This window comes from Phyllostomus hastatus, unplaced genomic scaffold (genome assembly GCF_019186645.2).
Source record: "Phyllostomus hastatus isolate PE091 unplaced genomic scaffold, TTU_PhHast_1.1 phas_contig_495, whole genome shotgun sequence".
In the NCBI taxonomy this organism is placed as follows: Eukaryota; Metazoa; Chordata; class Mammalia; order Chiroptera; family Phyllostomidae; genus Phyllostomus; species Phyllostomus hastatus.
Genome location: NW_025333895.1, coordinates 9,510,918 through 9,533,257, shown reverse-complemented (window position 1 = coordinate 9,533,257; position 22,340 = coordinate 9,510,918). Strand labels below are relative to the sequence as shown.

The window sequence follows — 22,340 nt, the reverse complement described above, 5'->3', positions numbered from 1 at the left end:
TCCCGAAAAGAGAGACCCCCAATGGCTGCCGTGCCTCCGTTTAAATCCCAGCGCCAGTCTTCCTCTGCAGCCCCATTTCCGGCTCCTCCCACAACTGGCCCCAGCTGCCCGCATTCTGGGCCCGTGTGGCCATGTGGTGTGGAGCCAGTTATCTCCAAGCTCTTCTGGACCCCGTTACACATCCCTCTTTGGGGCTCCCCTCTTGGCTGCACCCTGTTACAAAGCCTCCCCACCTCTCTGCCTCGACCCCCTGCTGTTGCCTGAAGGCACCATCTGCCCCTTTCTCTTCACTCGGGTGGAGACTGGGTGACCCCTGATAGATTGACTGATGGGTTTCTCACCGGGAGCTCAGGCGGCACCTCTCAGCAGACGCCTCCGCGCGGTGAGGCGAGGGCGCCTGTCCAAGGGTCCAAACACGCGGAGAAAGGGCGGGGTGGTGCGCCCACCGGTGGCAGAGGTGTGTGCGCCCCCCGCCCCCCCCCCCACACACACACACAGGGCTTTAGTTCTGCGCTGGTGTCAGGCGGGAACAAAAGCACAACGAGCCACCACCCAGATGAGACAATTGTCAACATTTTGGTGTATTTGTATCAGTATAATTTTTTTTTCCTGAACCGTTTACAGATTGTTGTCCTAAATAAAAAAGTCAGTTGTTTTAGCAGCAGAAATGGGTTTATTTGGGAGCAATAAAGAATTGTACTTTGGCCCTGGCTGGCGTAGCTCAGTGGATTGAGCTCGGGCTGCAAACCAAAGTGTTGCAGGTTCGATTCCCAGTGAGGGCACATGCCTGGGTTGCAGGCCATGGCCCCCAGCAACCGCACATTGATGTTTCTCTCTCTCTCTCTTTCTCCCTCCCTTCCCTCTAAAAACAAATAAATAAAATCTTTAAAAAAGAAAAAGAATTGTACTTTGAGACACACAAGATACGGCAGAACCACCCGCGAGTCCGGGGAACAGAGGAGAGGAACCTTCACTGGCAGCGGAAAGGGCGAGCTGGGAGGGGCAGCTGCACGCAGCGCCCTTCGGAGGAGGCTGGGCGGCCCTAAAGAGCGGCTTTTCATTGGCTGTGTTGTGACCGTCTCTTATTGGCTGAGCCGTTGCCAGGCGAGGGGAAAACCTTCCACCTGCTGGGGTAGCAACTTAGAGAAAACACCTGTGAGAGATGCAGGCGGCTCTCCCTGTTTGGGGGGACTGACGCGTGGTGGGGCGAGAGCTCCCCCTGCCGGCTGTTCCCGCTGCCGTCCTGGTTGTGGTTTCCGTTGTTAATTTTCGCGAGATCTTTCAGCATTCAGTCCTCAAATTCTTCAGGCTGTGTCTGAAGAACCGTGACGTTGTCCCCCCCAAGCACAAAGGCAGGACAGAGTTGTGGACCCCCGCTTCCCCCCGCCCCCACACGCTGGGCAGGGAGGGCCCGGCTCTGAGTTCCCACAGGGAGCACTGGGCAGTGGTGGGCAGTCAGGTGAGAAGTGGGGGCCTGGAAGGGGCTCCCCAGACGGAAGGGGCCCGGATGTCTTCCTTCCTGCTGCGGTTTGGGAGGACCCGAGGGCTCAGCCGGCCCCTGCACCCACAGCCACTGCACCCATGGGAGGCCCAGCATGCCCTTGGCGTGAGATCCTGCACAGTGGCCACCGCGTTCTCCAGGTCTGGGGGGTGGGGTGAGAGCAGCACCCCCAGTTGCAGCGTCCCAGGTCCAGGGAAGTCCCTGCAACACTCCCTCCCAGTGTGGAGCAGAGCCTCAGCCCCTCCCACCCCTGATGCCCCTGCAGGGGCTGGCAGAGCAGGGCCGCGCCCAACAAGGGGTCCTGCCCGGGGCCCTGGAGCTGGCCATGGAGGGATGACCCTTCGGGTCCCTCTCCAGGTAGGTCCTGGGCCGCCCCTAGTCCCGGCCCCCGGCCCCTCGGCCCCATCCCCCTCGCCTCCCCCTGACAAGCAACTAGGGCTGCTGGCTTTGGAGGGTGTTTATTTCTCCGAGAGGCGGTGCTCTCTGGGGAGCTCTGTGCACGAGGCGGGCGGGGGCGTGCTGCCGAGAACCCCCCCCGCCCCCGGCACCCTCGGCTGCACGCCTGGCTGCAGGCAGGGCGGCAGGTGCACAGGATGGGCGGCGCCCTCTCCACTCCCCGGGGTGCCGCTCCGTCCTGCCCCACAGCTGCCTTCTGCCCCACCTGGCTTCCCTGGTACCAGCCCTCTCACCCCCGAGACGGAAGACCCCCACAGTGTGGCCCTTTGGCTAAGGGGGGCCTCCCCGGGTCAGCACAGGACACGGGGCACTGCACCATCTGGGGTCTGGGAGGGGTGTCCCGGCCGCCCCCGCTGACACGCCTGGGAGAAGGCACCAGCACATTGGTCTGTGGGGAAGAGTGGGGACCTGAGAAGCCCCCCAGGGTCCCCTCCCCCAGGGCGGGGCCTCCCTGCCTGTGACCTGACCCCCCTGGCCCTGACAGCCCCAAGTGGGGCTGGAGCACCGCTCAGCTGACCTGGGCAGCAGGGCGCCCTGGCCAGGGTTCTGGCCCACTTGGGGTGCCAGCAGCTGTACCTTCTGGGAGCCGCAGGAAACAGCTCTGGGGTGCAGGCTAGGGGCAGGGGGCTGGTGAGCAGAGGGCGCAGGGTGGGGTGGGGGAAGGTGGAAGAGGGGCTGGGGGTAAGGGAGCAGCCAGGGAGGGTGGCCAGGAGGGAGAGGTGAGGAGGGGTCCCAAGGAGACACTGACTCCTGCCCTGGGGTCAGAACTTGCCGGAATGGGCCCTGGCTGGTGTGGCTCAGTGGACCCAGCACCGACCTGGGGCCTGGTTGGACTCCCAGTCGGGGCACATGCCTGGGTTGCGGGCCAGGCCCCCAGCAGGGGGCGCACGAGAGGCAACCACACACTGATGTTTCTCTCCCTCTTTGTCCTTGCTTCCCCTCTCTCTCTCAAAATAAACAAATAAAACCTTAAAAAAAAAGAGAGAGAACGTGCTGGAATGTGCATGCAGTCAGCACCCCAGCCAGGCGGCAGCCATGGGGTGAGGTGGTGGCGGGGGCTGCCCCCCCACCCACTGTGGAGCCGCAGCAGACGCCCCTGACACCCCTCTTCTGAGTCCGGGTGCTCCGCACCAACAGGTGTGTCGTCCGTGGACACCACCTGGCGGATGCGGGTCTGGGCCACGGCTGCAGGAGCGAGAGCCGCTGAGGCGAGGGTCCCCGGCCCAGGATGCCCGACCCTCAGCCGGCACAGCCCCAGGGCCCCGCCCTGCCTCCACCCCGGGAGCCCTGTCCACTGCCCGCTGGCCTCTGCCTCTGGCTGCTGCCCCCACCCCCTCTGCTGGACCGCCTGCCCAAGGCAGCTGAGGGGCCTGCTGGCCTCCCCCGCCCACCTGCCCCCAGTGGCTCCCCCCGACCCCCGGCCCCGTCCCCGTACAGGCTGAGCTGGGTCAGGAAGGCGTGGTCAGGACTGGGCTGCCTGCCGCCCTCCCCCCGTTCCGCCCCACGAGGCCCTGGAGCGGCTGGCCTGCCCGCCAGAGGGACCCGCGGAGGCGCTGGAGGCTGGGTTTCACCTGCAGGGGCGCAGGGACCTTGGGTACTCGGGAGGCCAGAGTGGGAGGGGCTTGTCCCCGGCCCACTCGGTCACTCTGTCCCAGCGGGAGGAGAGAGGGCGACCCTCCGGCCCTGTTCTTCCTGGAAAACCTTGTCTCCGCCTGACCCCAGGGCGCTCGCCCTGCACCTGCCGACTGCCCCGGACCCTCGGCCTCGCGTGGCTGGGGGCTTCCTGGTGCCTGTCCCTACGGCCGACCCAGCCCGCCTGCCCAGCTTGTCCGTCCTCCCAGACGCCCGCGGAGCAGAGAGGGGTGGGGGAGCAGAGGTCCGGAGCAAGTCCGGGCGGCCAGGGCCCCAGGGCGCCGGCCAGAGGAGGCCCAGGGTGGCGGCGGGTGACCGACCACAGACAGACAGACAGACAGGAGCCAGGCTGCTGACTTGCTTCGGGGCTTTATTCTCAGAGGCAGGGCAGAGCCGAGCGGGCGGAGGGGGTGGCCGGAGGAGCCAGGGCTGGGGTCCCGGGGGTCTCGGAGGACAGCAGAGCAGGGCGGGGCGGCCGGGTCCTGAGGGTGGACACCTGGCCGAGAGAGCAGGACCCGCAGGTGGAGCAGGCAGCCCGCCCCCTGCCCCGCCCCTTGCCCCGCCCGGTGCCTCGTGCCCTGACGTTTCTCAGCAGAGGGCACCGGCCTCCCCTGACCTCCGCACCCCATGCCGCCCAGCCTCCAGCCCCTCCGCCCCCAGCCGCCTCGCTGCACCCCTGGGAGCCCCCGCCCCCCTGGACCGGCCCCTGTCTGCTGGGGCTTCCTTGCAGGGCGGGGTGGGGACTGCTGGGTGAGGCCCACCCTGGCCCACTCACCTACTGGTGTCCTTCCACGCACTTATCTGCCAAGAGAGAAGTGGGGACGGTCAGCACCCGGGCCAGGGCCGCCGCCCCCCCTCGCAGCCCTGGGGAGTCGGCTGACCCTCAGAACTGTGACTCTGGCTTTCCTCCCCATCCCACCCCCCGGCTCCTGCTCCTGCAGACAGAGGGGTGCTGGCCCCCCCACTGCCCTCGGAGCAGGCTGCCCGGCCCCTGGGCCACGCACCAGAGCGGCAATGCGCTGCTGCCCTGGGCCCGCCACTCCTGTGCTCCCTTGGACACCTGCCGCCCACCCGGCTGGGGACCCCCGTGTCCTGGTGGCTGGCTCGGGACCTGGCTCACATGGTGGGAGCTTGGTGAATCTGGGGAGGGGCGTTCCCTGGAGAAGGAGCCTCTTCCCTGCCCCCTGTGGGGGGGGGCAGGCCAGGCTCACGCAGTGAGGGCAGACCGCCCCCCTCTGGAAGCCCCGCTGCTGGTCGGTGGGCGGTCTGGCCAGACACCCCAGGCCCCCCGCATCCCCTGAATCAGGAGACTGTCCGCCCCGAATCTCCGGCCCTAGCCCCGCCCCGCTGCTCAGCAGCCGCACCGGTCTGGGGCAGGAAGACGATGGCGTCGTCCGTGAAGCCCTGGGCCTTGGCGAAGGCCGTGAACTTGTCCTTCACTTCCGCACGGGGGGTCTGGGTGCGGCCTGGGCGGGAGGGAAAAGCAGGCGCGGGGGTGGGGGGGTGGTCTCTGCACCCCCGCCCCCACCCCCACCCGGAGGCCCCGGGTGCCCGAGGGGCGGGCGCCTACTGTAGAGGGTGGCCATGTGGAAGTCCTGGCCGGGGCCCTTGGTGCCGGCGGTGCGCAGCAGGGCGTACTCCCCGTAGTCCGTCTCCAGCACCCGCACGTCGTTCACGCTGCCCCAGTCTGTGGGCCCACGAGACCACCCCGGTCGGGACCCCAGGCCTCTGGCCTCGGGAGGGGGCGCCCTGTGAGGGCGGGCCGCCCTCCCCGCCCCTCCCCGCTCAGGCAGCTGGACAGCCGGCCCCCCAACACCCCCCCCGCACCTTCCTGCCTGCACAGCCTGTGAGCTCTGCCAGGTGGGGGCCAGGGTCCCCACCCCAGAAGTCCTGGGGGCCAGCACACCGGCAGCCTCAGAAAACTAGGGGTTCTTGGTGGTGCCGCCGCCACCCCTCCAGCTGGCCGGGGGGAGGACAGGTGGCCCAGTGGGGACGCCACCGCCGGGAGGGAGGGAGGAGGCCCGCGTGCCGGTGGCTGTGGGCGCCCTGCCCGGCCAGCAGGGAGGGGACTGCAAAGGACCCTGCACCCCGGCGCGGGGAGGGACCGGCAGGGGGCGGTCCCAGAGTGGATCCCCGGTGCCCCACGCCTGAGCGTGTGGCGCTGGACCCGAGGACCCTCGAGGCACGGCCACCGCCCTGCTCGCCCACCAGGGGGTGTCGCCCGGAGCGGGACCCCGGCCTCCCCGGAGGGCCCCACTCACGCTGGCTGGTGTAGCTGTAGCAGCCCGGGAGGCCCGCGGGCCGCAGCAGCAGAGTCCGAGTCTCACACTGGTCCTTCCTGCAGGCAGGTCACCTTCGGGTCAGGACCAGGCCCGGGGGTCCCCAGACCGCACCCACGGGCAGGGGGCGCCCTCAGCCGCCCGCAGTCCCACCTCAGGAAGGTGACGGTGAGGTTGAGTCCGCCGTCCGCGGTCGGCGCCACCAGCGACGTGCACATGGACAGGGCTGCCTTTTTCTCTTGGAACCAGCTCGAGTTGGAGGCGAGGCCCGCGGTGAACCAGCGGCCCAGGAACTGCAGGAGAAGGCCCCTGCCCAGTCGGCCAGGACCCTCTCTGGCCCCCCGGCCGGGCGGGGAGTCTGGTCTCCAGCCCGCCCCGCCCCGCTGGAGGCCTGCGGCGCTCCACGCCGCTCCGACCCGGGGCAGGCCGGGTGCCACCTCCGCCCAGCCCGGCCCGGCCCCAGGCCGTCGGTGGAGCGGGCGGCAGAGGGCGCCCGGGGCCGGTTTCGGAGGGGCTGGGGCGAGCGCCGCCGACCGCCGTCCGGGGCTAGGCTCTGCGACGACGCTCAGGGCAGGGGCGCAGGGTGGGGCGGGAGGAGCAGACCCCCCGCGTGCCCGCGCAGCCCCTGAGCGTGCGCGCGCCCCGCCTGCTGTGTGCGCGCGCGAGGCGCGGACCCGCGCGCACTCAGTTTTCTGTGGCCGGCCCGTGCGCCAGCCCCGTGCGTCACCCCCGTGCACCGTCGCTGTGCACCGACCCCGCGCGCCATCTCCGTCCGCGTGCTCGCGCCCGGGGTCGCGTCCCAGGATCCGTCCCGGGACTCAGGGGTGGAATGCGTGCCCGTTTCCTCCCGGCGTCAGGAGTACCGAGGGGTGACTGTTTGGATGGCGTGGGCGCGCAGGTGGCCCGCGCGCCTGCATGTACCAGGCGCGCACTTGCAGACACAGGTGCTTCCCTGCGGGTGGGGACACCTCCGCCTCTCCAGGGTGGGGACTGCCGCCGCCCCAGGGCAGGCCTCGGCCGCTCAGCCTTCTCCTCTGCTCAGCTACCCCCTTCCCAGGCAGACAGCGCTGCGGCAGGGCCCCCTCCGCCGGCAGCCCTGTCCCGCCTCAGGGACCGGGCAGGGGAGCACCTCACCTTGTCCTGTTGGAAGTTGGGCTGCAGGGATACCTGGGCCTCGGCCCGGGTCTGCGGGACCCCCAGGACCCCCAGCAGGACCAGCCCCACCCACAGTGCGCGCAGAGCGGCCATCCTCCTGGAGCCGAGCCGGCGTCCCAGGCCTGGCCCCAGCAGTGTGGGCGGAGAGAGGGAGGCAGGCAGGACAGGCGGGAGCTGCAGGGGAGACCCCTATTTATGGGCCTGGCTTGGCCCCCGCCCAGGGCCCAAGGACAGCCCCCTGGAGGCTCGTGACGGCGGGGTGGGGAGGAGGCCCATGGGGCGCAGCTGCAGCCTCGCCCCTCACAGGGCTGCTTATGTAAGAGGCTGTGACCAGTGGGGGGACTGGGCCTGACACACTGGGGGGCGGGGGGAGGGTGGGCAGGCAGCGGCCCCTCACGGCCGGCCACTTTTCCAGAACCAGGACCCTCCCGGAGGCAGCCCAGAGGGGTCCTGGCCTTGGCGCTGCCCTGCCTCTGGGGCTCTGGGCACCTCCCGCCCGGGTCAGGGGCCCACCCCCATCATCCCAGCCGTCCTTCCCTCCCCAATCGGGTGACTCTGGGTAGGGACGCCGGGCCCCCCCGTATCGCGTGAGCCTGGGGGTGACGGGGAACTCAAGCCCAGGCACAGACCCCAGGCCTGTGGGTGAGGTGGCGCCCGAGGGCCAGGTGTGCCGGGCACGGCCCCCAAGGGCACCTGAGGGTGGCGCCCACCGTGCAGAAAGGGCTTTCTCCGCTCAGGGGCCTCCCCGGGTCGGTGGCCTGTCTCTGAGGTCCTGGCCCCAATCGCAGCTGGCCCGTGTCACCGGTTTCTCTGCCCCTGCCTGAGTCCACTTCAGGTGGCTGGGACCTGAGTGCAGGGAGGGCGGGGGCGGGGCGGGGCATCAGGTGGGGGCCGCCTGGGCTCCCAGAGGCTGCAGAAGGCGTCCCTGTGTTGGTGGGGGCAGGGGCTGGCCACCCCAGACACAGGCCCAGCCCGTTGGTGGTGGGGTGGGGGGGGACGCAGGCTTCTGTCCCAGGGCCTGGCACCTTCTGGGAGGACACTGGGTCCTTGTTCTTGGCAGCGCTGGCCTCTGGCCTTGGAACGGCCCCAAGGCCGTCAGGAAATGGCCAGCAGGGAGGCGTGGGACCGGGACGGTTCCCTGAAGGGACCAGCGTGGGCCCTGCCGCCTGCCGAGTGGGGGCCAGAGGGGGGCACCAGGCCTCGGGGCGGGTGAGGTCGAGCCGCCTGCAGCCCCCACGGGCGCCCAGGCCCTGGCTGGGACCCTGCTGTGGGCCAGGTGTGTCCCGGGGGGACTGGGCGCCCCTCTGGGGGCTCGGAGCTCGGAAACACCGGTGGGGGCGACGGGGAGAGCGGAGCAGGGGTGAGGGGCTGCCAGGGTGGCAGGGTCCTCCCTGCACACGGAGGCTCTGGGCCTCGGGCACCTGGAGAGGTGGAGGAGGGGCCCCCGCCCCCCAACAGGCTTCTCCCCACAGGGCCGCACCGTGGGTGGGGCAGGGCTGAGCACCCCCTGCAGGGGGGACCCCTGCTGGCGCAGCTCCCACCCGCCGCGCTGTCCAGGCTGTGCCGGGGGCTGCGGACAGCAGCTCCAGCCCAGTGGACACAGCGCCCGCCCTGAGGGACGGGAGGGTTGGGGTCACAGCTCAGACCGCCCAGGCCAGACGGAGGGGGGCGGTCTGCAGGGGAGGCACCAGGATTCTGACCCCCTCACCCTGCCCCACCCTGCCCATGACGACGGGCCCCCCCACCATCCCAGTCCAGCTCCGATGGACTCAGTCTTACCTCCGGGCCACGGGGCCCTGTTCAGACCCCCAGGGCTGCCACTGGGGTGGCCTTGGCACCACCCACCCTGCCCAGGTGGCAAGACCCCCCTTCTCCTGTAGGTTCCCCTCCCCGTCTTCCCCGGGGTGACTCGCACTCTGAGGTTCCAGTCTGTGCCGTGTCGGGGGTTCCCCTAGCCCACCCCTCCCACCCCACCCCTGGCACCAAACAGAGGTCCCCAAACCTGTCCCTCCTCTGTTCCTTGCTGCCCAAGTCCACCCCTTGGTCAGAGCAACTCTTTTTTTAAGACTTGATGTATTTATTTCTAGACAAAGGGGAAGGGAGGGAGAGAGGGAAGCATCAACGTGTGCTTGCCTCGGGGGCGCCCCCTACTGGGTGGCCTGCAACCCAGGCGTGTGCCCTGACTGGGAACTGAACCGGCGACCCCTTGGTTCACAGCCTGAGCTCAATCTGCTGAGCCACACCAGCCAGGGCCAGAGCCAGCAATTCTCGTGGGCCCCTCTCCAAGTCCTTACCTGCCCCAGCCCACACACCCGCCCCTGTGCCGGACCAGCCCCACCGACACCGGTCCCCCGAGGGTACGCTGCTGCCTGTTCAGGCTGGTTGGCTCCTCCAAGGCTGAGCACGGACACTGCCTCCAGGAAGCCCTCCGTGCAGGTCCAGGTGGGGTTCCAAGGGCATCAGGTGTCCCTCCCACCCCAGGACAGCTCTGGCCTTTCCGTTTTGTTTGACGAGGACCGTGTCCCCGGTGAGCTCCGGAAACCTGGGTCGGACGAAGAATGCACACGTGAACATACGTGCCGGCACGCGCGAGCACACACTGTCAGAGCGACCGGGCGGTGCTGCGGCATCGCCAGGTGGCTGGGCTCTCTCTTCCTAAACACGGTTCCCGCCAGGCAGAGGCGGGGCCGCCCGGAGCCAGAGGCGGGAGGAGGGGCTCGGTGCGGGGCCTGCGCCCACGCTGCCGGCAGCAGCCAGAGCCACCGGGCAGGGACCGGGTGGCCCTGGGCCAGCGGCTGGCCTCTCCGAACCTCAGTTTCCCTGTCTGTGCAGAGAAGGGACGTCCTCACCCCACGAGGACTCACGGGGACGAGGCAAGCCTGTCCCTGGGAACCTCTCTGTGGTGATGGGGGCTCCTGCGGCTCCTGCAGCCCCCGCGGGTCCTGCGTGCAGGGCTGCACGGAGCCCCGGGCTGAGGTGGGGTCGGTGGGAGGCCGGCCCAGCCACAGAGGAGCCAGGGCATGATTTCAGGGCCCAGAGGTGGGTGCCAGGCAGCAGCCCCCTGAGAGTCCTGTTTCTGGGCATGCCCCGCTGGGCACCTCCCGCCCCCCGTGGCCAGCGACTGACCTCTCACCAGGCGCAGGCAGGGCTGGGCTGCACAGTAGCTGTGCTGAGACCCCCGCCCGCCCTCCCCGCCCCAGGGGCTGTGCCGGACGCAGGCCTGGACCCCCACAGCCCGTGCCCCACGCCCCCGCCCTGCGAGTGGTCAGCAGTCCAAGCCGAGCCGCTCCTGCCCTGCTGGGGCCCCACTCAGCCCAGCGAGGAGGCTGGGTGTGGGCTGGGAGCTGGGGGTGGCGCGGCCCCTCCTGGCACCTGTGGGGAGCAGAGAGGCTGGGCTGCGGTGCTGCTCCCCGGCCTCACAGGGACCCACAGGTGGGCGGCTGAGGGCGGGTGGCCCTGGCCGGGGAGGACGGGGTGCCTGCTCCGAGCCCGTGAGTGGGAGGGGTGCTGGCCTCTGAGGAGCCCCACGCAGGGCCGGGTGCAGAGAGAGATCCCCAAGAGGCTGGCCTGGGAGGACCCCCTTAGGACGGCCCTTGCCTTGGGCCCGGGCAGCACCTGGGCGGCTCTGGATGTCGCTGGCCGCTCTCCCCGCCCTGTGGGCTTGGTGGGCAGAGGCCCAAGCCAACCCCGTGAGCTGAGGCTGCAGTTTCCCTGGAGCCGGGTCTAGTGGGAGGTGGGAGCGGCACCCGCCCGGGGAGGGCCGGGGCTGGACGGCGGCCACACGCCTGCTGCTCCGGAGCCCGGGTTGCGGGGAGTTGGCTTCAGCCTTGACCGGCCATCCGGACCGCCCCCGCCCCGCCCCTGGCCGGCTGGCTGGTGGTAAGCCCAGGGCCCAGGCATCTGCTGACCTCAGCCTGGGGGTTGATGGCGGGGAGAGGAGTGACGGGTCCCAGCCCCCACACAGAGTCTCACAGAGGCGGGGGCCCTCTGGGCCTGCGGCTGCCTCTGCCGCAACCAGCACGGGGCGGGGGTTCCTGAGTGGGGCCGACGGGAGACGAAGAAAAGACACAACACAGATGGTTGAAGGAAACTCGGGGACTGGGCGGGACACTGTCCTCTGGTGCAGAGGCAGCGAGCCACACACACACGGTCTCCGGGTGTATCTGACGGGGGGTGGGGGGGGGGGTTAGACAGAGCTCCCGCACGTTTTGCAAACTGAGGGAGACGCTGCAGGCACAGCCCGGCCCCTCCCCGGGCTGTCGGACAGATACACGTGTCTCCTGCGGGAGTCACGGCGCACGCGGCTGGCGCTCCCGGTGGTGGTCTGTCTCCTGTTCAACCCCCCCAGGCTCCGGCGGTGTGGCGCCTGCCTTCGCTGCCCTCCGCCGCCCCCGCAGCCGGTGGCCCTTTGCTGGTCTGGATGAGCCACACCCTCTCCTGGGCCCAGCGTGCCCCCCACCTCTGAGAGGGCCGGGGGGCCTCTGGCAGGCTGGGCACCCTCCACGTCTGGCCTGTCGGGCTGGCCGGGCGAGGCATCTGCAGGGTCTCCTGGTCCCGGCAGGGGAGGCAGGGCCGTCTCTGTGGCGGGGCCCAGGGTCCTGGGTCCTGGGCCCGAGTGAGCTTGGAGACAGGCACCCCTGCCTTTCATCCTGGGCCTGGGGTGGCCCTTCAGCAGGGCGGGCACTGTGGGGCCGGGGCTCTGGGCCGGCGGGGCTGGCAGGGGGCGCCTAGGTCACGAGCCTCCATCCGGCTCCCCAGGAGGCCCTCCGGAGCCACCCCACACTCCGTGCTCCCCCAGGCCCATGGCTGCCTCTGCTGGATGCCACTGAAAGTGGCCGTGTGTGAGGACAGGCCCGGCTCTGTGGCCCCGGGAGCCCAGGCCAGGCCAGGAGGGTGCCCAGCCTGCAGGGGAGGGTGCCAGAGGGTTGAGTGAGGACCCACACCACCTAAGCCTGGAGCCCGCTGTTCCGGGAACCACGGCCCACCCGGTGGGCTGTCTGGAGGCCACACCGGCTCCCCCCAGCACCGAGTGCTCATTTCTGATGGGGGAGGGGCGCGGGGACAGACATGGCCTCGGGGGGGCAGGGCAGTGAGGACCCGGTCAGCCAGAGCCGGGCCGGGCTCCGGAAGGGTGTGCACCTTCAGCAGGGGAGGAGGCCGGCCGGCCCACTGGAGAGTAGGGGGAGGGACAGTGGAGGGGGACAGGACCTGGGGGACAGCCCCCACAGGAAGAGGGGAGAGCCAGAGGGGCAGGGACAGGGCCTGGGGCCCCGCTTGCAGGGCCTCTGCCCCTGGTGCCTGCCCTGCCTCCACCCTGAGGTCCTCGGGCAACCCAGGGGCCCCTACTACTAATTTCTAAAAAAATTATCTATTTTTTAGATTTCTTTTATTTTTATTTTTAAAGAGAGGGGAAGGGAGGGAGACAGAGAGGGAAACATCAGTGTGTGGTTGCCTCTCATGCGCCCCCTGCTGGGGACCTGGCCCACGACCCAGGCCCGTGGCGGGACCAGGAATGGAACCAGCGACCTTATGGCTCAGGGGTCGGCACCCAGCCCACGGAGCCACACCAGCCTGGGCTCCCCTGTTACTACTACCTTTAAATTTGATGTTCATTTACAGCTGACTTTGTGATTTTGTGTTGGTTTCGGGTCCCCAGGACACTCCCGCCTGTCACCGCACGCCGAGGTCACGCTCCCTGTGGCTGTCCCGTGACAGCCACCGCACGCTTCCGGACCCCCCACCTCCCAGCCAGCGCCCCAGGGCCCCGCCCCTCCGCCCCCCACCAGCCCGTCCTCTGCGTCTGGGAGTCTGTCTCCGTGCCGACGGTGCGTGCAGTTGGTTAAGCGTCCCGCCTGGAGCTGGGACCGCACGGTCTGCCCCCCACACTGTCGCAGACGCTGAGACTTCACTCTGGCGGCTGGGCCACACTCCGCCGCGGTCGGCGTCCCTCGGCCCGGCTCACCTGCCACACGAACGACTCGGCGTGGACACGCAGCCGGCTGAAGGCCACACCTCACCGACCCGCTGGGCTTTGACCCAAGCCCCTGCCCCGCCCAGGGCCCCGCCCAGGGCGGCTCGCCCCCTCCTCTGCTCCGGGCTGGGACACACTCTCAGCCTCTCCTGTTTCCGGGGGCCGGCGGCTCTCTCCCGCAGAGAAGCCCAAGGATGGTGGCCGCATGGGGCTTCCCGGCTCACGGGCGTGGCCTCCGGTGTAGCCATCGGTCCCCGCCAGCACTGAGGACGGAAGGCTTCCGGGGCAAGGCTACTTCCAGGAGGTCGCTTCGCCGCGTGGCCAGGACCAGCCACCGCGGAAGCCGGAGTGGCCGGCCCCGCCCGGAGTGGCCGAGCCACCTGCTCACAGCCAGGGCCCACGCACGTCCAGCCGGGGTTGGGGAGAGCCTATGCCCCGTCCCACCCGGCCCCCCGCGCTCCCGCCCCCGCCCTGGTGCCATCCGGTCCTCGGGGGTCCCGCCCAACCGCCCGAACGTCGTCCGTGTGACCGGGAGAAGGGCGGCGACGGCAGGGGCCAGCTCCGCTCTCCGGAGAGAAAGGGCAAGTCCGGCCTGCAGCCCCGGGCCTGGAGGTCACTCTCTGTCCACTGTCCTGTGGCTGACCTCCCCAGGCTGCCCACATCCCAGCCGCCCCCGGGCCCAGGGGCCAGGCGGGAGCCAGGATATTCTGGGGACAGCTCCCCACCCCAGCTGTCCACTGGGCCCCACGCTGGGCGGTGGTGTGACAGACCACTGTGGGGGGCACGGGGGGAGGGACGGCAGGGGCCCCCTGGGCCCCGTGAGGGCCTCCGAGGGAGACGGGCCAGAGGGGGGGGGTCCGGGGCAGGCGGGGCTCCGGGCTGCTGGGGGTGAGGAGGCTGCAGGAGGCCCAGCTCGGCGGGGGGGGCGGGGCGGGGGGGCGGGGGGGGGGTCCCGGTGGGGGGTCCCAGGGCTGGCTGCACAGGCAGTCCTGGAGTCAGGAGAGGGCCACGGCTGCAGATGGGGACAGAGCCGGGGGTGGGGGGCCACTGGCAGTGTGGGCCTGGGGGTCCCGGCCCGGACCCGGAGGAACCGGATTGAGAGGCTGCAGAGGAAGAGCGAGGAGGGAGACCAGGAGCACGGGGGTCATGGAGCCACAGAGGGGCACCAGAGGTCAGAGGTCAAGGCAGGTCACAGAGGTCACCACCCAGAAGAGGGGCTGGCAGGGTGCAGGCTCTGCCGACTGCTGGTCAGAGGCTCCTCCTGTCCTATGGGAGAATCCTGGTCACCCCCCCAGCTGTCCCCGGGCAGCGGGGTGGCTGTGGCTGCACTTGGCCTGGCCTTGGGGGAGGGAGGCAAGATGCTTGCCCAGAGGAGGCTGGGGACAGTGGGGGGCGGGGGCTGGGCGGTGAGCAGGAGCCCCACGGCCTGGGCTACCTCCCGCCAGCCTCGCCCGGCCCCTCCGCCCCAGGAGCCTGAGCATCGGGCGGGGCTGCTCTGGGGGTGCGGGGGGCAGGAGGCTGGGACCTGGGCGGGCTGCTGGCTGGGAGACTCGGGAAAAGATGGCGTGGGCACCTGGCGATGAGCCCAGGGCCCTGGGCGGCTGTCCTGCCCAGGCCGGGCCAGACGTGGAAGAGCCTCGCCAGGTGGTGATGTGGGGAGTTCACCACGTGGCCCCAAGATTTGGCAAGGGGATGACTCAGAGGGGCTTCCATCCCTGCACCTGCGGCCACCCGGCCCAGGCCTCCCAGGGAAGGGCCAGGCCAGTGAGGGGGGCGAGGGGAGCTGTGGACGCTGCCCTCGCGGAGCCGGGGACACAGAGAGCCATGGCCCCCGCAGCCCTGAGACGCAGACGGAGGTGGGCGTGGGGGGCGACCCGAGACGAGGCAGGCCGGCCGCCCAGAGCAGCGTCTGCTTCCCGGAACAGCGCCCGGCCTTGCGCCAGCCCCGCCCCCCGCCAGCCCCGGGGCAGCGTGGGCCGCGGAGCCCGGCCCTCCCGACGGGACAGAGCAGGGGACCGGGCCTGAGCGTCCGGTCGCTTCGGGGGACTCTGCTGTCCAGGGTCTCAGAGTCCTGGCACCTGACAGGGCGGCGGAAACACCCAGCTCCCAGTGGATCCGCACAAACCTAAGAAACAAGATAGCTTCCTTCCAAACAAAAGAGCCTTCTTTCTGCCAGAGCACCCCTCCCCGGCACGGCAGCCGCGGGGAGCCCCCCCCCAGCACAAAGAGACAGTGAGCCGCCCAGCAGAGGCACAGGGGGTGCACCCACCTGCGTGCCCGTGTGAGTGTGCCCGTGTGCGTGCCCGTGTGTGCATGTATGTGTGTGCGTGTAAGCCTGTGCCTGTGACCGCAGTGGAGATGATGAGCCAACAGCCCCCGACCCCCGGCCGCCTGGGAGTCTGCAGCTTCCTCCCTCAGGAAGGGGGGTGCTCGGCCCGCCTCCCGGGTCCCTGGGCTCCTCCCACGTGGCCAGAGCCCCCCTCCCCTCCTGCGTGCCCCCCCCATTCCCAGCCTCCTGCCAGGAGGCCCCATGGCAGATGCCCGGAGAGGGGGTCCTGCGTCGGCCGTCGGCGGTGGGTGTCCGGCCCCTGAACGGCGTCCGTGCAGCTCTGGTCCCCCGGTGCCCTGAGGGCAGCCTGCGGGGGTAGACTGGTCGTGGGCCTCTTCACCCTCCCAGGGTCCGCCCCCCCCCCAGCCTCCCCCCAGGTCAGAGGGCCTGCAGAGGCCGAGGGCACCTGGGTGGGGGCCCCTTCCCGAGCCAAGCGCAGCCCCAGGGACCTCGCCCAACCCGAGCGCCTGGGAACCTGCCCCGAGGCCCCACCTGGGCGCCCCGGCCCGGCGCCCCGGGAGCCAGCAGGAGGTGAGAAGCCCACTGGACTCGGGTCTGTCTTTCCAGCCCCAACCCGCTGCCGGCTGGAGGCTGTGCCCGGGTGAGCAGCCTGTCCTTCGACCCCAGCGGAGGGGGCGGGGCCTCGGGCTGCCTGCCATGCGGTTCCAAACCCGGCCAAGCCCCTCTGGGGTCACAGGAGTCACAGCCTCAGCGGTGGGGGGCCTGGGCCGGGACCAGCGGTGTTTGCACAGCTGTCCGGAGCCGTCCGATGGACCGCGCCCCCCGGCCCCCCAGCGTTTCCCAGACGCGCTTCAGGAGAGCTCGTGTTTCAGGGATGAAGGCTGAACAGGGCCTTTGTCCGGGGGAACAGCACCGGAAGGAACTCGCCACCACGGGCAAGCACGCGGAGCCGGCACTCAGGGCGCGGGGCGCCCGAGAGAGGGGTGCCAGTGGACGCGCTGACACGTGCCCAGCAGCAGGCGGCCCAGGCCGGACTCTCTCCTGCCGCCGACTGTGGACAGAGCGGGAGGGCAAAGCAGGCTCTGGGCAGGGGTGGCTCTCGGGGGGCAGGGCACAGCGGCCTGGCTGCCCCCGGCCCCGAGGTGCAGAACAGCCCGGCGCCCGCAGGCAGAGGGGGCTGGGCCAGCACAGCGGAGCACCACTTGGCCACCAGGAGTCAGGCGCCCTGGCCCAGGCCACATCGGACCGGAGGACACGATGCCGGGGGACGGAAGCCGGTCACAGGGGCACAGTCCTGCCAGGCCCCACTCACACAAGGCCCCCGGAGGGGGCAGACCCACAGAGACACGGAGCCCACGGTGGGTGGGAGCAGGGGTCTCACGGGGGCGGAGCGTCTGTGCGGGAAGGCGGACGGTCCTGGAGAGGTCAGTGCAGGCCGAGCGGTGCCCTTGACCGCGGTTGAGGGGGTTAAAGAAACAATGCACATGGACACGCAAACACAGAGTAAGTGGTGGAACAGACGATTCATTCAACCCTAAAGAGGCGGCCAGGAGGCACGGTGGGACCCGGCCACCCAGTGCCCGCAGTGCAGGGCCAACGATCACCATGAGCCCTCGGACGGCGGTCCCCCCAGGCGAGGAGTGTCCTCTGCTGCCCTCGGGCCCAGGCCACGCCGGGAGGAAATGGTCCACGGCCACTGAGGTCACTCATGGTGGGCGGGGCCCTGTGACCCCCGCTGAGGGCGAGTGCCAGGCAGTGACGGGGCCTGGCCGGGGCCACTCCTTCCATCAGCACGAACTCTGGTGGGATGACCAGTCTGACGGGGTGACAGGGGCTCAGGAAGCAGGGTGGTGGGGGGGCAGGGCCGGCCGGGAGCCCAGGGCAGGCGAGGGAGACACTCAGCTTCCCGAGGGGTGGGGGGCGGAGGCGGGGAGAAAGGGGGCCTGCAGCGGCTGCAGGGGCAGGGGCTGGGGCAGGAGGCCGAGGGCCGAGGGACGTGTCCCCCCCACCCCCGGCACTGCTCTCCCCCAGACCTGGTCCTCAGGAAGCTCCACAAACCCCCTGATTCAATGTAGACCCAGGCAGCCAGGTGCAGGCAGGTGTGCAAGTGGGAGAGCAGGTGGGTGTGCAGGTGAGTGTGCAGGTGGGTGAGTAGGTGAGTGTGCAGGTGGGTGAGTAGGTGTGCAGGCAGGTGAGCAGGTGAGTGTGCAGGCGGGTGTGCAGGTGAGTGTGCAGGTAGGTGAGTAGATGGGTGTGCAGGCGAGTGTGCAGGCAGGTGTGCAGGTGAGTGTGCAGGTAGGTGAGCATGCAGGTGGATGTGCAGGTGAGTGTGCAGGTGGGTGAGCAGGTGAGTGTGCAGGTGGGTGTGCAGGTGGGTGAGTAGGTGTGCAGGTAGGTGAGCAGGTGAGTGTGCAGGTTGGTGGGCAGGTGGGTAAGCAGGTGAGTGTGCAGGTGGGTGAGCAGGTGAGTGTGCAGGTGGATGTGCAGATGAGTGTGCAGGTGGGTGAGTAGGTGTGCAGGTAGGTGAGCAGGTGGGTGTGCAGGTGGGTGTGCAGGTGGGTGAGCAGGTGAGTGTGCAGGTGGATGTGCAAGTGGGTGTGCAGGTGGGTGAGCAGGTGAGTGTGCAGGTAGGTGAGCAGGTGAGCGTGCAGGTTGATGTGCAGGTGAGTGTGCAGGCGGGTGTGCAGGTGGGTGTGACCCAGGTGGAGGCAGACACCACAGAGCCGTGAGACCCCTCAGTTTGAGCTCAGGCTGAACCCTCTGTGGCTGCCAGGCCCCGCCACGTGGCCCCCAAGCGCAGGCCGCACACACCCACAGGGCTCCCATGGGGCCCCCCCACAGGCAGGCGCCCCCCCCCCCCCCCGGCGAGCATCACCTGCTGAGTCTGGAAAGATGATGTTGTCCTCCGAGAGGCCCTGGGCTTTGAGCAGGCAGGCGAACCCGTCCAGGGCCTTGGCCTCCATCGCCCACATTCTGCCTGGAGTCCGAGGACAGGGCGTGGCCCTCTGTGAGGGCGGCAGGGGCGCCGAGTGGTGGGCACCCCCCTCCGGCGTAGCCCACCTCCCCGCTCCAGCCCCGCCTGCCCGAGCGAGGCTGCAGGGAGGGGGCGGGGCGGGGCGGGGCTCACACAGCAGGTAGACCCTGAGGATGCTCCGGCTGCCAGACTTCCGCTTGGACACCATCAGGGCGAAGCTGGTGTAGTCGGTGTCATGCACCTGCAGCTCCTCGGCCGGGGCCCCGGGCTCTGAGGGGGTGCAGCCGGTCAGAGGCCCTCCCGCCAGCGCCCCCCATGCCGGCCCCCCGCCTCCCCGCATCTCACCCCTGTTGTTGTCCACGGAGAACTGCCCGGGCTGGGCCGTGGGGGTCAGCAGGTAAGACCAGGTGATGCAGCGGGTACCCCTGTGCCGGAGGGGGCGGCGGAGGAGGGCTCCAGGACCCAGCCAGGCTGCTGCCCTCCTTGGCCCCCAGGTGGGCCCCCCAGGAGAATTCAGCAGGGTGGGGCCAAGCTGCCTTCCCCGGGGAAGGGTGTGTCCACGCGGTGCCCCCTGAGGCCGCCCGCGCCCAGAGCAGTGACCTGTGAGCCCCACCGCCTGTTGGTGTGGCCGACCCCTTCGCAGCCTCTGCCCGGCCCACTCACTGGCCACTCCTGCTGGGCCTGGAGCAGGGCGCACAGGGGTGAGAAAAAGCCCCCTCTCCGGGGGTCTCACGGGCAGCGGCCGGAGGGAGGCTGGGGTGGCCGCGCTGCGCTGGGCCTGCACACCCTGCTCCCGCCCCAGCCTCAGAGGCCCGCCCAGCGGTGCGGGGGCACCGGCAGGGAACCGCCGGATACTTTGACAAGCAGCACATGAATCTGGCCTGCAGGTCAGGGGTGCGGGGGAGGCTACCCAGAGGGCTACCCACTGGGTCCCTTCAATCAATCAGCCTCCAGCTGGAGCCCAGCCGGGCAGGCCGGGTGCCCCAGGAGGCCAAGCTGTGCAGGCGGCTCCGAGGGTCAGTGGGAGGCCGTGCTCCCGGGGGGACTGCGGCAGGAGCTGGGTGTGGCCCCTCAGGGGCCGGACTGTCCTACTCTCAGCCTCCAGGGCACAGCTGGGCCCCCAAGACAGACCTGCCTGCCTCAGGCTTCTACGCGATGTTCCCAGGAGCCCTGACCAGAGGTCTGGGGGCCATCTAGCCCCACCAGGGGGCGGGCACTTGGCCTGGGCTGGCCAACCACAGTGCCTGTCACTCTGGACACAATGATTGGTCCAGGAGGAGCACATGCCTCAAGAAGACCAATCAGGGCCAAGGGCCATTACCAAGCTGGCCTGGGTGCTCCCGGTTCCTGGAATTGGGACCCTGAGAAGGACGACAGCTTCGGCCACTGTCTTGTCCTGTGAGGCGAGAGGCAGCCTGCCCGCAGGCCTGGGGCAGGCCGAGCTCACGGGGGCGGAGAGGCGTGCCAAGGCCCAAGCACAATAGCTGGGCTCCTGGATCCCGCTGAACCTGAAAGCCACAGGCCTGCGGGCCGAGTCCACGTTCCAGTAAATGCCTCCTTTCTTAGCCGCATGACCCAGAGCCGGCTGGGGTCCTGGCAGGCTGTGCTGTGACGGCATCAGGAGGCGGCCGGGGGGTGGGGGGCAACGTGGAGAGCGTGGCCCCAGCACCATGGAGCCATCGGCTTCTGGGGCGCAGGCCGGGGCCTCACTCACCGGTTCATGGCGTAGGACACTTCGAGGTGGCGCTTCCCTCTTCGCTCGAACGTGGCCGTGAAAGGGCTCAGGAGGGACCTGTCCGCCCTGCTGTTGGAGTTGCCCGCCATGCCCAGGACGAACCAGTGGCCCTGGAACTACAGGGGGTGGGGCAGGCAGAGCCCAGGGTGCCCAGGGGCCCTCCCGGGGCCCGGCCCCAGCACCGCTGAGGCCGGGACCTGGAGGCTGCCCGGGGTCCGGTGGGGACGGGGGACCCTGGCCTGTCGGGGCCTTGGTTTCTGTGTGTGTGCGCCGAGGGACTGAGATGGCCCCCCACAGGGAGGGCTGGGGGGACCCCGGGAGGCAGTGCCCACCCAGGAGCCGGCCTCCGAGGGAGATCAAGGGTCTCCCCGGTAGGGGCGTCTGAGAGCCCGGCCAGGTCCCTGCCTCTCTGCCTGCACCTGGCCGGCTGCCTGCCCGCCTGCCCAGCACCCCCAACCTGGTCCTCTTGGAAGCTCTTCAAGGCCTGGGCGCCGGCCCTCGGGAGCCACCAGGACCAGCCCGCCAGGGCCGCCAGCAGGGTGAGGGCTGCGCCCGGCGCGCCCGGCAGCCCCATCCCCGCCACTCCGCACAATGCCCACTCAACCCGCCTCTTTATGGGCCGCCCTCCCGCAGTGCCCGCCCTGGGGTGTGGCGGCTCCGCCTTCCTGCTCGGGCAGAAGGGACACCGGGTGCAGGGTCTGGGGGGCGGGGGCTGCACAAGGCAGGGCCTTCCTCGGGCCTTGCACACCAAGGAGGCGGCAACTGGGCCCCCCCACCCCGCCTGGGGTGTGCAAGGTCCGAGGAAGGCCAGGGAGTGAGGGAAGGGGTGCCGACTGGGTCCCTGGTCTTTGCCTCCTGATCCCCGAGACCCCCCCACTCTACTCTGCACCCCCACGGCCCCCCTTCCGAGTGAGCCCGCAGCCCCCGCCCAGCGGCGGGGAGGAGGCAGCACGCCCCCGGCAGGGAGCCTGTCCCCGCCCAGTCCCCCGGCTCAGGGTCACAGCGTCCTCGCTGCAGGGACACAGTGTGGGGCCCGGGCCCGCCAGCACCCACGCCACTGCACACGGCCCCACACCCCGGGTGCACGTCAGACGGGGCGCTGGGCCCGCAGTCCCGGGGTGCAGGTGAGGGGCGGGGGAGGTGGCGTGCGGGGACCCTCGGCCAGAGGGGGAGCAGAGGTGGGGGACCCCCGCACTCCGGGGCAGGGGAGGCCACAGGAGGGCTCTGGACGTGCAGCCCCTCCCTGCGCCCGGCTGCCCCGGAGGAGGGACCAGGACGGGACCCCCCCCTGCCCCTGGGCAGCCAAGGGTGGGGGGGTGCTGGACTCCATAACAGCCAGGAAGAGTGCGTCCCTGACCCGTGAACTCCCTGTCCTCCCCACCGGGCCTCCCTGTCCTGGGCCGCCTCCTCCCTTCACACGCCCTCGGCCGTGGGCGGCCCATCCGGAGCAGGAGCCTCAGCCAGGCCACATGGAGAGCCCTGCCCCCCAAAGCCGAGTGCCTTCGGGGCTGGGTTCTGTGCCAGGCCGCAGTCCCCCCATGGAAGGTGTGGACCCCCCCAGGGCCTTTCCCCTTCCAGGAGGGTTCCCGTTGCCAAGGCCCCTCGGGGTCCTCTGCATACCCCAGGGCAGGGGGAAGGCTTGGGGTCTAGGGGGGCAAGCCCGCGGGGCGCCGTCCCCATCCCCTGAGCTGGCTGTGCCCGCTGGTCAGCAGTGTGTCCAGGAGACCGACCCACAACGAGCCAAGCCTCCCACGATGCGGCTCTTCTCCATCCCAGGGCCCCAAGGAGCCACCCCGTTTCACTCCGATGGGAGCTGGGGGGCAGCTCCCGCCCCAGCCCCTGAAGGCCGGGAGGCCCGCCCTCTGGGCGCAGGCGCCGCTGTGGTCTCGGGACCGGCTGGGGCGCACTCAGCCTTGCCCGGCGACGCCGTCTTCCCTGTGCTCCCCCATCCTCAGGAGGCTCTGGGGACACAGCAGCGAGGCAGAGCGCGGACCCCCGCCGCCCCGGCCGGCACAGCCCGGACCTCGCAGCTGAGTCAACAATAAAGACATTCACGGAAAAGTGATCCGCTTGGAGCTACAAGGCGTCCACCTCCGCGTCTGAACACTCCGTTAGAGCTCAGCAAGCGCCTCCGCGAGGACGCGACACGCCCCGCACCGTAGCTCTCCAAGCTCCGCCCCCATCCCTCCGCTCCCCCCTCCCACCCCCCCGCCCCCGCGCTGTCTCCAGGCTCCTGCCTGGCCCTGGGCCCTGGTCAGACAGAGGGGAAGTGTCCTGTGGTGCGGCCTCAGTCCTGGGGTCACTCGGGAGGGGCTCTGGCACCGCCCCTTGGTCACTCCAGGAACGC

General features: G+C 70.3%; 2 protein-coding genes across 2 annotated transcripts; both read right to left on the bottom strand.

Moving 5' to 3' along the window:
• Positions 1-3,942: 3,942 nt before the first annotated feature.
• On the bottom strand, positions 3,943-7,207 carry PTGDS (prostaglandin D2 synthase). Its single transcript, XM_045846279.1, has 7 exons — positions 7,003-7,207; positions 6,022-6,161; positions 5,851-5,927; positions 5,160-5,276; positions 4,954-5,055; positions 4,365-4,390; positions 3,943-4,085 (listed from the first exon to the last, which is right to left on the bottom strand). The coding sequence occupies exons 1-6, from the start codon at positions 7,114-7,116 to the stop codon at positions 4,365-4,367; spliced, it is 576 nt and encodes a 191-aa protein (XP_045702235.1). The 5' UTR covers positions 7,117-7,207; the 3' UTR covers positions 3,943-4,085.
• A 9,593-nt stretch (positions 7,208-16,800) lies between these two features.
• LCN12 (lipocalin 12) lies at positions 16,801-20,832 on the bottom strand. The gene is made up of 6 exons (XM_045846323.1): positions 20,451-20,832; positions 19,973-20,109; positions 18,604-18,683; positions 18,412-18,528; positions 18,160-18,261; positions 16,801-17,100 (listed from the first exon to the last, which is right to left on the bottom strand). Exons 1-6 carry the CDS (start codon positions 20,565-20,567, stop codon positions 17,072-17,074), a joined length of 582 nt encoding a protein of 193 aa, XP_045702279.1. The 5' UTR covers positions 20,568-20,832; the 3' UTR covers positions 16,801-17,071.
• Positions 20,833-22,340: the final 1,508 nt, after the last annotated feature.

Coding starts and splice junctions, on each gene's coding strand:
- LCN12 (XM_045846323.1), bottom strand. CDS start 20,567: ATGGGGCTGCCGGGCGCGCCGGGCGCAGCCCTCACCCTGCTGGCGGCC. Junction 20,110..20,450: donor AGAGCTTCCAAGAGGACCAG/GTTGGGGGTGCT, acceptor CACCCCCTGTAG/TTCCAGGGCCACTGGTTCGT. Junction 18,684..19,972: donor GTGTCCTACGCCATGAACCG/GTGAGTGAGGCC, acceptor CCTCCGGCACAG/GGGTACCCGCTGCATCACCT.
- PTGDS (XM_045846279.1), bottom strand. CDS start 7,116: ATGGCCGCTCTGCGCGCACTGTGGGTGGGGCTGGTCCTGCTGGGGGTC. Junction 5,056..5,159: donor CCACATGGCCACCCTCTACA/GTAGGCGCCCGC, acceptor CCTCCCGCCCAG/GCCGCACCCAGACCCCCCGT. Junction 4,391..4,953: donor CGTCTTCCTGCCCCAGACCG/GTGCGGCTGCTG, acceptor CTCTCTTGGCAG/ATAAGTGCGTGGAAGGACAC.